Source organism: Pseudopodoces humilis, chromosome 7 (genome assembly GCF_049639895.1).
Source record: "Pseudopodoces humilis isolate 2021_Gansu_Grassland_sample_001 chromosome 7, ASM4963989v1, whole genome shotgun sequence".
Classification (NCBI taxonomy): Eukaryota; Metazoa; Chordata; class Aves; order Passeriformes; family Paridae; genus Pseudopodoces; species Pseudopodoces humilis.
Window position 1 is genome coordinate 40424673 of NC_142206.1, and position 15667 is coordinate 40440339.

The following is a 15667-nucleotide window of genomic DNA, read 5'->3' on the forward strand; positions in this document are numbered from 1 at the left end:
TATTCACTGCTGTTTGTCGTTCTGAGTAAGTTTAGCTGAGGCTCAGAGGAAAGTCTTACTGAATAACAAGATTTTGTAGAGAATAGGAAGGATTTTTATGCCAACTGCTGTCAGTGCTTATTAAATTAGAATCATGATTTGGGAACCAAGGATACTTGCAGAATTTGGAGACATACCAGTGTGGTTGGATTTATCTATACTTTTATAGATAAGCTGGGTCAAAGAGGAAACAAGATCTTCGTGAAGTTGGAGACATTTCTGTGCTACAGCCAGAGGGTGTTCTGAAGTGAAACATGGAAAAAACTGTTTGTGCAGGAAGTCCAGCAAAGATGGAGTTTTCTCTACCATTTTGACAGCAATGTAGCTTTGTTCTCGGGGGGAGTCAGAGCTGCCAATATGTAGACATACATTTAATGTTTGTAATCAATGAAATCATCTCTGTTGTATTGTGTCAATGGAGATGATTCCATTGAAGTGTTTCCTTAGTAAAGCAGATCATTTAATACGATGAAGAATTTCCTGTAATACTCTCTTTGAGCAGCAGTTCTCACATGGTGATGGATTATTATGGTAGTGCCAGGAAATAGTTTTTAAGAGGAGGTTTCCTATCAGATTTTAGAGGAAGTTGTTAAGAAAAGTTTTTGAGCTGTGAATTTGAAATGGAAGAAAGTTTAGAAAGGAACACTAAAATCTTTCAACTTAGTGCCATCTACAGCATCAAGCAAACCTGTTTTATTGCTGGCATTTTTATTTCTTCTGCGTATGTTTGTCTCCTGCTTTCTCATCTGGATTATCTTGTTTTCTCTTTTTAATCGGTTTTAGTTAGGCTTAACAAAATGTTTCAGCTGGTACCTGTTATGTGTGTTTTATCTTTGGATTTTTCTGTGCCAATAACTGCAGTATAACCTATTCTAGTGCAATGCCTGTTGCTTTTTTGCTGTTGCTTCATCTACAGATTCTGAATAGCCACTTGCCATTTCTAATCAAACGGAGAGAATGGATTTCAATTCCCATAGTCTTTACAAATAAAGATGCATCCTGATCTTACCATGGATTTTTTTTTGTATCTGAGCAGTATGGGGTATTCCCCTGGACATATCCACCTTAAGGTTTCTGTCATGTTTTTCTCTTCTTTCTAGATTAAGGCTCTCTATGCATTCTTTGCTCAGTAGAGAGCTAAAAGAAACTTGGAATTTAGTGTAAGTGCTTGAGACCTCAGTAGACTCTTCTAGTGCTGTTTTTACGGAGGTGGTTTATAGAAACTGAGCCTAAGACCATTTTAAATGTACTTGAGAAAAAGTTCAAAGATTTGTCTTGCTTGAATTTTAAAATTTTATAATCCTGATTATTTGAAGACATTTTGAATTCCTATCCTTTTGTTAGAATTGGCCAGGAATACCCGTCAGGTTAAAAATAAACTTAGTGACACTGCAAATGAATTGCTTTCCTTATTTAAAAAATTTGCATATTTATGCAAATTTGCATAATGTAACTATGTGCCTCTGCAGGATTTGTCTGTTAAGTTTGAGAAGTATCAAGTTGACCTTCAGCAGTATAGTAACAAAAGAATAACAGGTGGAGAACTTTTCCTTCCAACATTTATCCTACCAGGGAATTACAGTTCTGTTGTTCTAGTGTAGCAACACAGCTGGAACAGAGAATCATGGTTCTGGTACTATTGTTGTGTGAATCCAAGTGTATTTGGGTCCTGTGAATGCTGACTCTAGTGCCCCTTGGGTGAAGATTTTCCTGTGTGACATTCTGACTTTGCTGCTTTTGCTACATCTCCTGTTCTTCCAGAAGGGGCCGGGGTGTAAGTACTGGTGGTGATGCCTGAATTGTGCCTTCTGTGCTAAAATCTAAGAATCTGAATACTCACATTTAGTGACAGCTGGGGTGTGGACTCTTCAACAGCTGGGCTGTGGAATTGTGAATTCTGGCTATAGTGCAGAATTTCAGCACCTCTTGTTGAATGATCTACTCAGGAGTGTAGATGCTGCTGGGAATGGGGTCCTGGAATTTAAATGCAATTTTTTTAAATATGAAAATAGAGAGAGGGGAAAAAAATCCGGATTCACACTATCTCTACAGCGTACCCGTCCTCTGTCTGCCAGCGATGCTGAACTTAAAAGCTCAATGCCCTTAGGCAGGGAAAAAGGAACAGGAAGGCACACCAGCTCTGTGCTAGGCCTCTCCATGGAGGAGGTAAGGAGGCTATTAAATAGCTTTTATTTACCTTGGCTTTCATGCAGTATGTGGGATTATTTGCTCAACAAAGAGCAAGTGCATGTAAATGAAAAATGTGACAGAAGTAGTGTAATTTTTGAAACAGAATTTGAGTTTTACTGCTGGTATTGCTCTTGCCCTCAATCATGCCAAGCAGAGATGTTCTTGAAGCAGTGATAGACTCTTCAGAATTAAATGCAAGACAAAATTCCTTAAGGATATTGCTACCTACTAGTCCATTTGCAGGACTGAATAGTCTTCTTTTCTGAAATTCAGAGATTTTTTTTGAAAGGTTCATTTTTCATTGTTATCTATTTTGCTGGCTATTTTTTAATTTTTTTCTTTTTAATCAGATCAAAGTTCTTCAGCGAGTGAGAGAGGAAAATGAACGGAGAGGAGGCTTCATCCGGATATTCCCTACTCCATTAACATGGGACCTTTATGGGTAAGAATAAAGATCTAATAGGATGGCACTGATGCTCCGTGGTGAGGGATATTCTGTGTTAGATGTGTGTAGGTCAGCCATCTTGGCATTCAAAAAGATGTATTGAAAGTTCTGGCAGAATTTGTTTAAGTGTTAAATATTCTTTTATCTGATCACTTGTTTTTATTAGCTGCTGATTTGCACAACTGCACCCCATGGAAAGCTGTTGGACATTATTTCTGGTATTGCTTTTCTGTTAGAATAAAAGTGTCTTCCTTTCAGATTTTTGCTATCTACTTTTACATCCTCAAGCTGCATACTGTGTATGCCTGTCATTAGGCCATAACCACCATACAGAACTCACTCATTCTGAAGGTTACACTGTATTACGCTTTCCTAAGTTTATTTTTCTAGTCTGTAATGTTTTCTCCATCTCTTGCATCACCAGGAACTTCATCTGAGAAATGAGAGCTCTCCTCCTTTCCTCTTTTATGTTGTGGTTCAGCATCTTGTATGAATCTACTTTGGGATTTTTTTTTTTAAGAGGTCATTTATTTCTGTATTATGCTGCCTTTCATTGTGTAGAGCTCTGTCTTGATAATGCTGTATTTTTTTTTTTCCTAGGTCTTTTCTAGAGCACAAGACATCAATGAACTACATGCTGGCTACACGTCTGTTTAAGGACAGGTAGAAAGCTTCTCTGTTTGGGAGAGAGGTAAAGGGCACAAACAGTACAAAAAGGATTGATTCCTCACTTATCCCATGTTATAAACACAAGTTTGGGATTTATAGGGGTGGTGATAATTGTGTGTCTCTTCTCTAGTGTGCCAATGACTGTTGCTCATGTATTTGTGTTGCTCTTCTGAAACCAAGGGCAAAAAGGACAATACTCAAAATGGGAATCACTGGAGTACTGATATAACTGTAGACATGAAAAAACTTAAAGCACTTAGGTTTCTCTGTGAAGGGATTATAGGTTGTCCTGGTTTGCCTTTTGTTTCAAATTTCAAATTGCATTAAAGCTTGTCTTCATGTAAAGTTAGCCCTGAAATTGACTTCTCCAGTGTTTTAATATCCGTGTGTCTTGACCTGTGCAATCATGGTTTGATGATTCTTTTTCTGGGTTGTGGTTGGGTGGAAATGACAGTTCATGCCACTAGCTAAGCTCCCACCAAGAGCTGTATGCAGTGCCTTTCACTGCGTGTTTAATGCCCTCCCTTCTCAACAATTCTTCTTGTGCAAATTTGAGATCCACTATGAAGTAACTACTAAGTAAAGACAAAGTGGCTGAGAAAGGAGACAATATTTACAGAAGTTCTTCCCACATCAACGCTGTGATTTTTTTTTCTCTGTGTACGTTCAGGGATGTGTCTTGAAGAGTAGTTCTAAATGATGCTTTCTCCAGCCTAAGCCAGACAAATGCAAACATGAATTGTACAGCTGCTCAGGGCTCCTCTTTTGGAGCCCTTTTTTTTTTTCCTTCTTTAAGATAGAACTCAGAAGTAATTCTGTAAAAATGGTCTTTCCATTGCATATGTGAAAGACTAGGGAGGCTTTGTAATCAAGGTTGATCCAGTATGGAGAGTAATTTTTAACCTTTTTCTCTTCATAGGGGCAAGATGAAAAGAGAGTTCATCACTGCGAGATCCCGGTAAGTAGCCGCTTAATTAATTTGTGCTTTGTAGTATTTATTCTAAATTTAGATTTCCTTAGCTTCATCTTCCAGGTTGTGAGTCAACACCTTTTCTACCTGAAATCCACGAAAATAATGTTAGAAACCTAAATACAGTGAGAAAAGAATGTACCCTCATGTGGAGAACTCATGTTTTCATTGCACCTTAAAATTTCTCCTCATAGGTTTCTCACTTTGGTATTCCTGCCATATTGATAAGCCTCATCACTGAGCTCTCTCAAAAGATCTTGTAATGCACAAGGGTTTCATATACTCATAATCACTTTGTTAGCTCTAAAATAATAAGTGAAACAATGAGCATTTTCTGTGCTTGTTTCCACCTATATCATAAGGGAGCACTTTCTTGGGTCTTTGTGCCCTGGCAGAAAGTTGTTACTTTTGTAACAGATTCCATTAAGGAATCTGGTAGGGCTCCTTGTCCCCTGACTTAGGTAGAGCTTGTAGGAAGTTTGGCATTTTCCACTTACATTATGTTAAAGTTCTTATATCTGATCAGTGAAGAACAAGCTGTCTACATAAATGGTTCAGACAGCTGGATTTGTGTCAATGTGCTCTCTTTCCATTCCCCTTTGTTGTTTTGTGCTCTTGCAATTTCCTCTGTTAATTGTGCCCTGAGCTGTTGCGTGATGGGCAGATGTTGCTCAGTCATGGAAGCGTGACACTGGGTGAGTGTGTCTCGGGGCTTTGAGAGATGATGTTCTGTGAAGTATGTACAAGACTTTCTTCTAACATGTACAGGCTTAAAAAAAGCAGAATTAGACTGATGGTAAATATTTCTTCCCTGTATCAGGAAGAAGGTTCTTTGAAGAAGTTTGATCTTCTAGGTCTCTTGTATCATCAGGGACAGAAAGACAAAGGGAAACTGAGGGATGTCTCTGTACTATGTTTCCCAGAGCAGGTCTTAATGGAAGACTGGAAGCTGTGGACTCTCATGCTCTCTTTTATGAGAGAAAGCTTATTTCACTGGAGTTACGGAAGCGTCGGCGATATGGCAAGGCTAGAGCAGCACAGACAAGAGCATCAGGTATGCATGGCTACAGTTTTAGATGAGCAGCTAGTCAAAAGCAAGCAAAGGACTTTCTTTTTCATTTGCAATGTCTGTGAATGGGGTTGTTCAGTTTCAAATGTAGATAGTTTTTTCTTCATTCTAATTCTGAGCTTCTTGCTTGTTTAGTGCCTTGAATTACATTCCCACCTTTCCACACCCTCATGTATATGATTAAAGGTAATCAGTGATTACTTGGAAATGAGCTTGTTGTTGCATTTTGGGTAAAGACTTCAACGGTGTGTGTGCCTCTGTAATTCTTCAGCTTTTCAGAGAAAGATAGATAGAACCTTTCATATCAGTTCTCCTAGACAGCTGTGTCTCTTAAGCTGTTGGGGAGAGAAATCTTTATCCAAGCTGATGCTGGGAAAACTTAAAAGGGTACAGAGGTGAATGATCCCCACAAGTGATTGTTCCTGCCTTTATCTAAACTTTTTCTAATAGTTATGTGATACTGACTGCAATAGGAAAGGTTGGATGTTATAAGATGATTTTTGCTGCTCTCTTAAGGTAGATGATCTTTATTGGCACATGTGGAAGTTTAGATTTTGTATTTTTTTTTCATTTGACACACAACACACAAAAATGTGTGTGTGTGTGTATATATATATATCAAGTATGGGTGTATATATGTCAGTATACATGTAAGAATCAGGATAAAATATAGGAAAATGTCTTTGCCTCTTGGATTTTGGGTGGGCATTCTTTTTTTCATTTGTAAGGTTAAAAGAAGAATCTTGGTCTGTATTCTGTAATATTGGGAAAATGGGCTTCACAACTGTTTGATGCACAAGCAGAAAGGCAGGATGAATATAGAACAGTCATACTTAAGATGCTGTTCTAAAATGGTGGTGTTCTGTCCTTCTAGCAGAAAGGAGTTTAGGGGTAAACCAAAGGGTATAAATAGTAGAACAGTCCTCTCCACACCAGCATAAGGGATTTCTCCTCTTCTACAGGCACATCAGAACCAACAAAGCTGTCCCTCAAGTCAGACACAGAAGGTGAGGAGGAAGAGGAGATGGATGCAGATGAAGATGAAGAGGTAGATAGAACTATCTGCTGTCTTTCGGACACCCCGGTGAAAAACAAGCCAAAGTTCTCTGACTCAGTGAAAACTACTTGTAAGGAGAGGTTACCAAAAAAGCATAGCAAGAAAACTGAAGATGGAGAAGAGCTGCTTCTGCAAAAACCAGATTCTAAATCTCAGTTTAACTTGCTTCAGATTCTTCAAAAGCAAGGAAACTTGAGGTGAGAGTTTTCTGCATATTGCCTCTAATTTTGACTTGAAGCTAATGCGAGTTAAAATACGGAGGATGCATGTTACAAGTGTGAAGAGCTAAGAAGACCCTAGAAAAGTGGCCTGGATTTTTGTCTAACTGTAGGCTGCCTTAACATCTTGTTGGCAGAGAAGGGAGACCATTGCAGAGTCTTGACAGTTTACCTAAATGCCTGACCTATTGGATCAGTGTGAAGCATGACCCTATAGTTTCCATTGCTGTTCTTTAATCTGATGGTGTAAGCTGTTCTTTGTCAGCTCAGGCTTCTAAAATACCTCTTTGCCTTAATGCAGGATGCCTGCTACTGAATTCTAAATCTTTTATTCTCGTTCTTTGTATTTGCCAAGAAGTGGTTATAAACATATGTTAAATTATCCAAGAACAGTTGGATAGGAATATCTCAGTGCTGTCTCTCCATAAAATTAGTTTTCTCATTTTTGTACTTTTATTTTTGATGCTAGAATTTTTACCTCTGGTAGTAATCTTTGCTCAGGGTCATTGCCTTCTGAGAACAAGATTAGGAGGTAATTTGAGAGCGACAAGTTACTGGAATATTTCATTGCATGTTGTTGGTGTGATGGTGTGGAATAGAGTATGTTCTGGTGCATGACTCTGTTTCTTGGAAAAAAAGAGATGTGCTGGAGGAGATTCTATAGAAAAACACCAAGCAAGGTCTTAACTAGATGTTTTGAAATACGATCCCTTGAATGTGGGTAGCAAAACTGTCTAATTGCAGATGGACAGAAAGTACAAAAAGAAAGCATGATCATATATGTCTGTATAGGACGGCTTTAAATCTTCTAGATAAGAAGCAGCATTATGTTTTCTGTGAAAAATGTCCAAAGGTAGAGTAAATGTTTCTTGTTGTTTTCTTAGTTTAATTTCTGGGAGAAACTATGGATTCTTCAATAGGTTTGGGGATTGTTCTGATGTCTAGTTGTGGCAAGGACATTTGCTGTTGTGATGGGGAAGATTCTGAAACCTCTTTTGAGGATAAACATTGCAATGCTGTGCCTATATCTACTTATGTATAGAACTGACTCCTGCCAAGAACATAAGTTCTGTCTGATGTTCCTGGCAGAATCTTGCTCAGCATCCTCACAGCACCTCAGCATTGTTGGGATTCCCCACAGAAGGGTATAAGGCTTGTGGTGACCTCATGTTCTGAGACTGTGCTGGGCTTGACCCCATCTGATCTGTCATTGATATAAGCTTTGCTTGTGGGCTCAACAGGCAGAGGAGCTGAAGTAATAAAGTTTTCATCCAAGAGAAACCAGGCCCATTCTAGTCAGTTTTTGTAAGTGGTAGGACTTCTTTCTCCTTTAGTCAGCCTGATGAGGAAGCATCTACCTTCCACATATTGGGTGTTACTGGTGAAGAAATGACAGTCAAAGGAAACTTGCTTCCCCAGCTGTGCCATTCCCAAGGAAGTAAAATGAAAAGGAAGTTACTTTTTCCTGCATTTAAGGTCTCAGGTTTCAATATCCTGATTGATATTGACACCAAAGGAGAGGCAGTATTAAACAAAAACCTTCTTTAGTTTTTAGTCATAGAAGTATCAGGTGCAGGCCAAGACCTGTATTATTGTGCTGATGTTGATAATGGGGGCTCCTTATCAAGCACAAATTTTGAACAGAGATGTTTGAGTTGTACCTAAACCAAGCCTGACAGCTCTGGAGAGCTGAGGTGAGAGCCTTTTCTAATACATGGTGGCCTGATATAGAGAGTACCAGTTCTAGGATTCAGAGAGTTCTCCCAATATTCCACACATGGAGAAAGAAAAGGTAGATGGAGTGACTAGTAGCATACTGAGCTCAGAGATGTTACAAGGCCTGTTGTGCATTCTGGACTTCACTGAAGTTCCTGGAAGACAGAAATTGTAACCAGGTATTTTAATCATGTTTGAGTTGCTGCAGTACAGCTATTAACAGGGGATGTTAGCTTGAGACTCTTGTGTACTTGTCATTGGCTTAGCCCCTCTTTGGCCCTGTGTGACCTTCCAGAAGCATCAAAAGTTGATGATTAAGCTGATATATGGATACTTCCAATGCATTTTAACTTCAGTTCTTACTTAAATTGATGCATTGATTTCTATAAGTGTTGCTACAGTATGGTTTCTGTGTAACACTGTAACATAGTGTTCCTGAAATTTGCAGACCTATAAACCAAAAAGACACAATTGCTGCAGAGTTTTTAATAGCATTTCAGGGACTCAAGTACTTGGAGTCATAAGGACCATGTAAGTACCTGAGAATATTCGTAAGAAGCAGAGAACAGAATATGGTAGAAAAAAATATGGTGAAGTTCCTCAGGAATCGGTCTGAGGCTGATATTGATTATCAGTTCAAGAATGACGCAAAATGTACAAATGAGCCAATGAAATTTGCTGATGGAAAATATTTGGGTGTTACTACCATGAGAAAAAAGTGGTGGACTAAATATGAGAAAAACTGGATGACCTTGAGGATATAAATAATGTAACTAGGATGAAATTCAGTAGCACAAAGTACAATGGGATGCTTATAAGAACTAATAATTTACAGCAGAAGTTCTCTCTGCTGGGTGTTCATCAACTAGAAATTAATTATAAGGAAAAATATCTTGCATGCTGGTTGATCAGAGGAAGTTTGTGAAGCCCTAGCTCATGCATGCATGAAAACACCAAATGTGTTCCAGGGTTTATCACTTGACATACTTCTGAGACTTCATGTGGAGTATTGTATCACCCATATGCATGGAAGGCAAGTTGTGAGTGGCACACAGGTGGAGGTGAGCTGCTGGCTCATCATGTCACTGTTGTGGGTGCTTTGTTAGAAGACACTGGCAGATGTGGATAGTTCACACTAATAAAATGAAAACTATGAAAGGATGTAACTGTTAATAAAGACATTTAAAGTGAAGACCCATCAGGGATTATATTTAAGATACAGGACACTGGAGAAAGCAAAAGCAACTATAAACTACTCATAAGTGAAGCTGGGCTGGGTAAGGAGAGGAAGTTCCTATTCATTAGAACATTAAGTTCTGGAATAATATTTCTGGGAAGTAATGGGTTCAAAACTCTAGTTTGTTTAAGACGAAACTTGAAATTCTACAGAACATATTAAGACACTTTCTAATGATTTTCCCTAAGAAAGAGAAATCTGTTGCTGATACTAAAGCCAGTCTGCTGCTATATCCTTATGAAAAGCTTCTAGCAGCTCTGGGGGAAACTATGAGGATGAGCAGAAGCTTGGAGAGCAGAATGTTTGAGGATAGGTTTAGACCAAGAGGACAGTGAACAGAATTCGGCAGAGCTTTCAGCAGTTTCTCTCACAACAGATGCATATACTAAAGTGGCTACTATTGTGAGGAAATGAGAAACTATGTGTCCCTCCCAGTCCTCTCCTCAGTTCATGCTAACAGCTTCCCAATGTGTTCAGCCAGCTGCACAGCAGATTTTGCTGATGTTCCTTCATTCCTCAGTGGTGCCTTGCTCAATGAAATTTGGCTTGTATTCCTGAGCCAGCAGGGGAAGAGCTCACTTTCACAGATTTAATTCTTTCATTTCCAATGGGAATTACAGGGCCTTTGTTATAACTCTGGCACCAGTACCAAGTCCTTTGTTTATTTTATGGTCTGTTGTTGTGGTGTTCAAAATGTTTGTGAAAACAGAGGCCCAGTAGAGCCTTGAATTTGTTTTAAAAACAGTTTTGCTGATGTCCATGTGGCTTTTAGAGGAGGGTAACCAAGGCTGTAAAAGGCAGGAAGAACATTCTGTTTTTAGAATTTATCTTAGAGAGTGTCTACTATCTTTTGTACCTCCTGGAATACCTACCCCTTCTTGGTGAACTGAATGTCTGCTTAAAAATGCTGATGGGGTGAAAGGGTCCTCCTTTCTTTGAGCTTCAGCATTGGTGCACTTAGGAGGTCCTTGCTGACTGTACTTTGGTCCATAAGCTGTGCCTGACTTCTGTAACACTTCCCATTCCTATTCTGAAGATAACTGATGGATTCTTTTTGTCCACAGCAAAGTACAAGCTCGTACAGCTTTCTCTGCCTATCTACAGCATGTTCAGCTCCGACTGATGAAGAATGCTGGTGAGCAGGTCCAGAATCCTGCCTGGGTTGCCAAAGAGGATGAGCAAATGGTAAGAAGCTTTGTGTTGGCCAGAGTGAGAAGCCAAGTTGAAATCTACCTTGAGAGTTTTGAGGTCAGTTCCCATCCTTACAAGTACAGAAGTTCAACTGAGATGATGGTTGTTCATTTTTGTCTAGCTGCCAGTGCTGTATTTTAAACATACAGATGAGGTAGAACTGCTTACTGACCTTAGAGCAATGACAGACAGCTCTTAATGACTGAAATCTTGTTGACATTCAAGTTACTCAGATCACTTGTTGGTTCTCCTTTACTGATTTCTGAGCTTACCTGCTCTTGAATCCTTCTCTAGAAGATACTCTAAGATTACTTGTTAGGATCTGGTTCCTGCTGCATTAAGCAAAGCATTCATCTACTCAAATAGAACAGGTACCCAGCTAAGGTTTTTCTCTTATGTACTGTTGTAATGTATCCAGACATCTGTGTTTATGAACCTTACTTGCATTCTAGATAGAGGAAATTAAAGTAAAAGCCAGTGAGAAGAGAAAGTAAAAGTGATGGATTTTTCTAGGCAGTATTTTAAAGTCCTGTGTTTGATATGTATGCGTTTTAAAAGCACAACAAGCCCAGATCCCTTCACAAACCTTTCTAAAAGAGCTTTGGACAGTAGGCTCTTGAGCTTTCTGCATATATTCTCACTGAGTGCATGTTGCAGGGAAACAGCCAATGTAGTTCAGCGATAAAATTCTGTGTCAAGAATAATCATTCAACTCAGTGGAAAATGTTACCTCTGCTCTTTCCAAGTGGAAATTAAAACGGGCTTTTTGAGAGTCACTTTGTCTGCTGTTCTGTGAAGAATAATGTTTAAAATAACAGATCAAACCAGCCTGGAGTAATGGCAGTGGGAGGCAAGCTGTGAAATCCAATAGTTTGGCTGTGAGGCTGCTCATTTATGCATTAGCAGAGCTCCTAAGCAAAAGCTAATCCAGAGGTGGGACAGAAAGGGTTCAAAACACCCACAGGATGCATCTTGCCTTAGGATCTGCCTTGCCATATGTTTTTCCCCACCAGAGGTCAAACGGACATGGTGAGGGACTGGAAATTACATGGCTGTAGATGTAGACATCTATTGCTGTGGAGAGGATGTAGCAATAGTGTGTGTGTGTATATAAATGTATGTATGTATGTATATATATGAAAAATCATGAAATGGGGCTACCCACTGTAATGAAGATATCTGGCCAAGATCCCCTTTCCTGTGGTACTGCTGAGAGAGTTTTATGTCAGTGTACTTTTTCATAGGCTTTGTTTAACATGTTGCAGGTGTGTTTTTGGAAGAATTCTCCTAAGATACTGGACTTCACACGTTATTGTGTGTTACTGCATTTTGCTGATTGGCTATTTTTTCCCTTTATCTGCCATACTTTTGAGACAAACACTTCTTAAGTGTTCAAAATTCTGACCCACCTCAGGCAAGATACACCATTGGTTTTCTCCCCCACATTGGATTTATAGGGCTGTATTAAAAAAACATATTGCAGAATGCTTTCGCCTTCCAGTTTCAGCTCATTTTCTCAGGACAATGTGTTTAGTTCCTGCAAATCCTTAGATGCTGTAGTATCTCTGTTCTCCCCACATGTTGGAGATAGCATGTTGTTAACTCCATCTCTGTTGCTTGCCAGGAGCTCATCATCCGCTTTCTGAGGCGAGCTGCCAGCAACCTTCGTCACTCCTTGAGGCTGCTGCTCCCCAGCCGCAGCATAGGACTAGTTGATCGTCGTCGCATCCTGGCTCGCCAGCTGGGCGAGTTCATCATTTATTATAACAAGGTGACTTATTATTTTTTAATTATTTTTTTAACTTTTCTTCTCACAAACTGTCTTGTGCAGGCTGTTTCAAAGGCACACTTCTGTTATTTACATGATCTGCTTGCAGCTGTGCATCCAATAATGGTATGTTGCTGAAATTGTCAGATGGACAGCAATATTATTACATAATACGTGCTGGCCAGTAGTTATGTGCATAAAAAGAAGTGCTGAAATGAAGTGGAATTTAACTGGTAGTGTGCTTTTTCTTTGCCTTGTCTTTGATTCTAGTGCTTTGTAATGCCTCTTCCCACTTCTTATTTTTATGGGGCTTCATTAAAGATATTTTGTTTTATACAGAAGAGCATGAAATATATATTTTATTATTTATTTGGTATACTGAGGGACTGCTGCATATCTGTAGTAAGATACTCCGCATGCTCAATGTTAAGGAGATGCAGGTCCTAATTTAAATAATTTTCACATGTTTGGATGTAGGAGGTGTTGTTCTTAGCATAGTGGTTTCAACCTAAGCTTCCCCTTTCCTTTGCCCCCTAGCATTTCTTCAGTGTTGGAACAGGGGTAATTGAAATTCAGCTTTCAGAGGCTGCTGTGCAGAGGCCTCCAAGCTTCTACTCATTAAGAGAGGGTGTTCACTTACATTACCTTGTCAAAACTGACATCTAGTAACTTGATCTGTCTAATCAAGGTCGGTATTGAACCAAATCTGTTCCAGGGAGTGCCTTGTATGCCTAATGCTCACTGAAGTACTCTGTTAGGAGGAACCACAAAACACTTGGGTGGCTCTGTGGTGAGTGAAGAATGCAGCTGCTTTGGATATAATTTCCACTCAAATTGTATTCAAACATTAGGATTTTCTGCTAACTCTTAAATAAATTCACAAAATAAAGCTGTGCAACTGGTAATAAATCAGTGCATAAACATATTTTCTCAGTTAAAACAAGTGAGAACGTATCACTTGAGGTTTCAGGGCATACATGTTTAAGCCCTTGAGAGACTTGTTAGGCTGTGAGGTTTTTTGATTTCTGATTCCAACATAAAGACTTCTTTAATTGACTTGTAACTTCAGATTTAATAGGGACTCGTACTTGCCGTTACATATCATCTGTAATGTCACAGAAGAAAAGAATACAGCTCCAGCAAATTAAACAGATCACTTATTATCCAGACATGTACTTAAGTAGGAAAGGGTAAAGATGTCTCAGACCAGCTTTTTCTTCCCTGTCTTGAATTATGTTGCAAAAGATGTATCTGACCCTTTTTTCCTGAGAATGCTCAGGGTAACAGCAGGAAGAAATGAAGTGGAAGTCAAGATAAAGCTTTTAAGCTGGTACTGATGTTTCAATGAACAAAAAAGTTTGTATCAATCTAGCCTCAAGTTCCTGCAAATTCTACTGTTGTAAAATAGACCATTTGTTTCTGAAAGCTTGCTCCCATTTTCACCCCTAAAGGCTTACCATTTATTCCAGTATATTTCAGTGTATAAACATGTTTGCCATAGGCTGTACTATTTTACTTAGTCTTTGCTAAAGTAGTGTGGTTTTGGGATGTGTATAAGCCCTCAGTAATTTGCTTCCTGACAAAAGAAATTAACTCAAGAGAGCTACTAGTTTATAGTAGAAAATCTGTTGATTTTTTGCGGACATCATTCAGTTTGTTTAAGATGAATTTTTTACTTTCACCCTTCTTTCCTCTATCTATCTACTTCTGGGACAAATGCACAAATAAAAGCTGTTTGGAGGAACTCTGTGGCAGAAACAGCAAAGTGGAGAGGGCACCTAATATCTGTTAAGAATGATTTAATTTTTTTTCCCTTCCATACTTCCTTATGTTCTAGCAAAGAGTGTAGCTGAAGGAACAGCACACATTTTTGAAGACTTGACCTTTTCTCAGAAAATCAGTTGTGTCAGATGGAGGAATGGACTTTAGTGTATGCTTAGGATGTTGTCTCTGGGGCTCTCCATATTTACTCAGGTTGTTGCACATGGCGATGTTCTTTTTTTCTTAGATCCTGTGGAACTGGTTTTTGTATTCTGGGTGCTGTAGCTATGCCATGGAACTTAGAGACACTTACTGATACTGCTTATTAACAGGAAACAAAGCAGATGGCTCAGAAACAACCAAAAAAGGAAGAGGAGGAGGAAGGAGTGAATCCTGAAGATTTTCAGAACTTCATTGCCAGAGCAAGGTAGGAATAGATTTTATTCCCTTTGATGAAAGAACTCCCAGCCTTGAAGCATTGTTCTAAAGATGATTTGATTGATCTAAAGCCTCTAGATACTTTTATTGACTGTTGGACCTGTTCCTGGTGAGGGACAGAGAGCTTGTCTCTCTTCCATCAACCAAAGACTTGTAACATCAGCATCTGGTGCATAGAGAAGAACATACAATAGATGTTTTGACCATTAAGTAATTTCCCAAAGGACAGCACTGGTTGCCCTGGCCTGTATAAATTTCGAACTGCTGCTAGTGAGTTAATGGTCTCTTTTCCTGTGGTGCTGGACCAAACGAGGCAGTACTTTGGAAGGAGAATGAAACTAAAACTGCTGCTCAGATGATCTGGAGCTGCTGTGGTTGAACAGTTGTTACAGCTCTGACTCAAGTTTCTGCTCTCAGAAAGAAATCTCATGCTTGCTGCCTCTCTTCAGGAATTTTCCAGATCTGGATTTTCTGAGATGAGCAAGGAGGGGAGTTAGGCCTCTTATTTGGCCTGCTAAGGCAGTTCAGTGCAAGCAGTTACTTTCACAATGGAAAAGCAGCATTTTCTATCACTGCACTTTATCTGCTTTAAACATAAAAGAGTCTGGTAAGAGACATATTTTGAAAATAGTTAAGTATTCCTTAGGGCCTATAGCATTGTATGAAAAACAATGGTATAACTATCTGACTATGCAGAGGTCTGAATAATTCAGTGAACCACAGTTATGTTTTCAAAGTCTCTGATTGTTGAGCACAAAAAGCAATTCCTCTTGCCTCCATTATTTGATCAATATATGGACAAGAAGCCCTGTCAATATCTGGACAGAGTTTTCCTGCCTTTTTAATGCCCCTCTTCTTTCTTCTGTGAAGTTTGATGGTCACTTCTTCTTTTGCATGAC

At 39.1% G+C, this 15667-nt stretch overlaps 1 protein-coding gene across 8 annotated transcripts in view; it reads left to right on the plus strand.

Moving 5' to 3' along the window:
* TTLL5 (tubulin tyrosine ligase like 5) overlaps window positions 1-15667 on the plus strand; it is a 126287-nt gene that overhangs the window by 39679 nt on the left and 70941 nt on the right. For 6 of the 8 annotated variants that reach the window (XM_014249818.2, XM_088058183.1, XM_088058187.1 and 3 more), the window contains 9 exons: window positions 2092-2205; window positions 2580-2671; window positions 3275-3337; window positions 4263-4301; window positions 5237-5367; window positions 6345-6636; window positions 10675-10858; window positions 12426-12572; window positions 14663-14757. In XM_014249818.2, coding sequence (XP_014105293.2) covers window positions 2092-2205; window positions 2580-2671; window positions 3275-3337; window positions 4263-4301; window positions 5237-5367; window positions 6345-6636; window positions 10675-10858; window positions 12426-12572; window positions 14663-14757 — 1157 coding nt within the window. The remainder of the gene's footprint in view (window positions 1-2091; window positions 2206-2579; window positions 2672-3274; window positions 3338-4262; window positions 4302-5236; window positions 5368-6344; window positions 6637-10674; window positions 10859-12425; window positions 12573-14662; window positions 14758-15667) is intronic. The other 2 variants (XM_014249819.2, XM_088058186.1) reach the window with 2 other exon arrangements.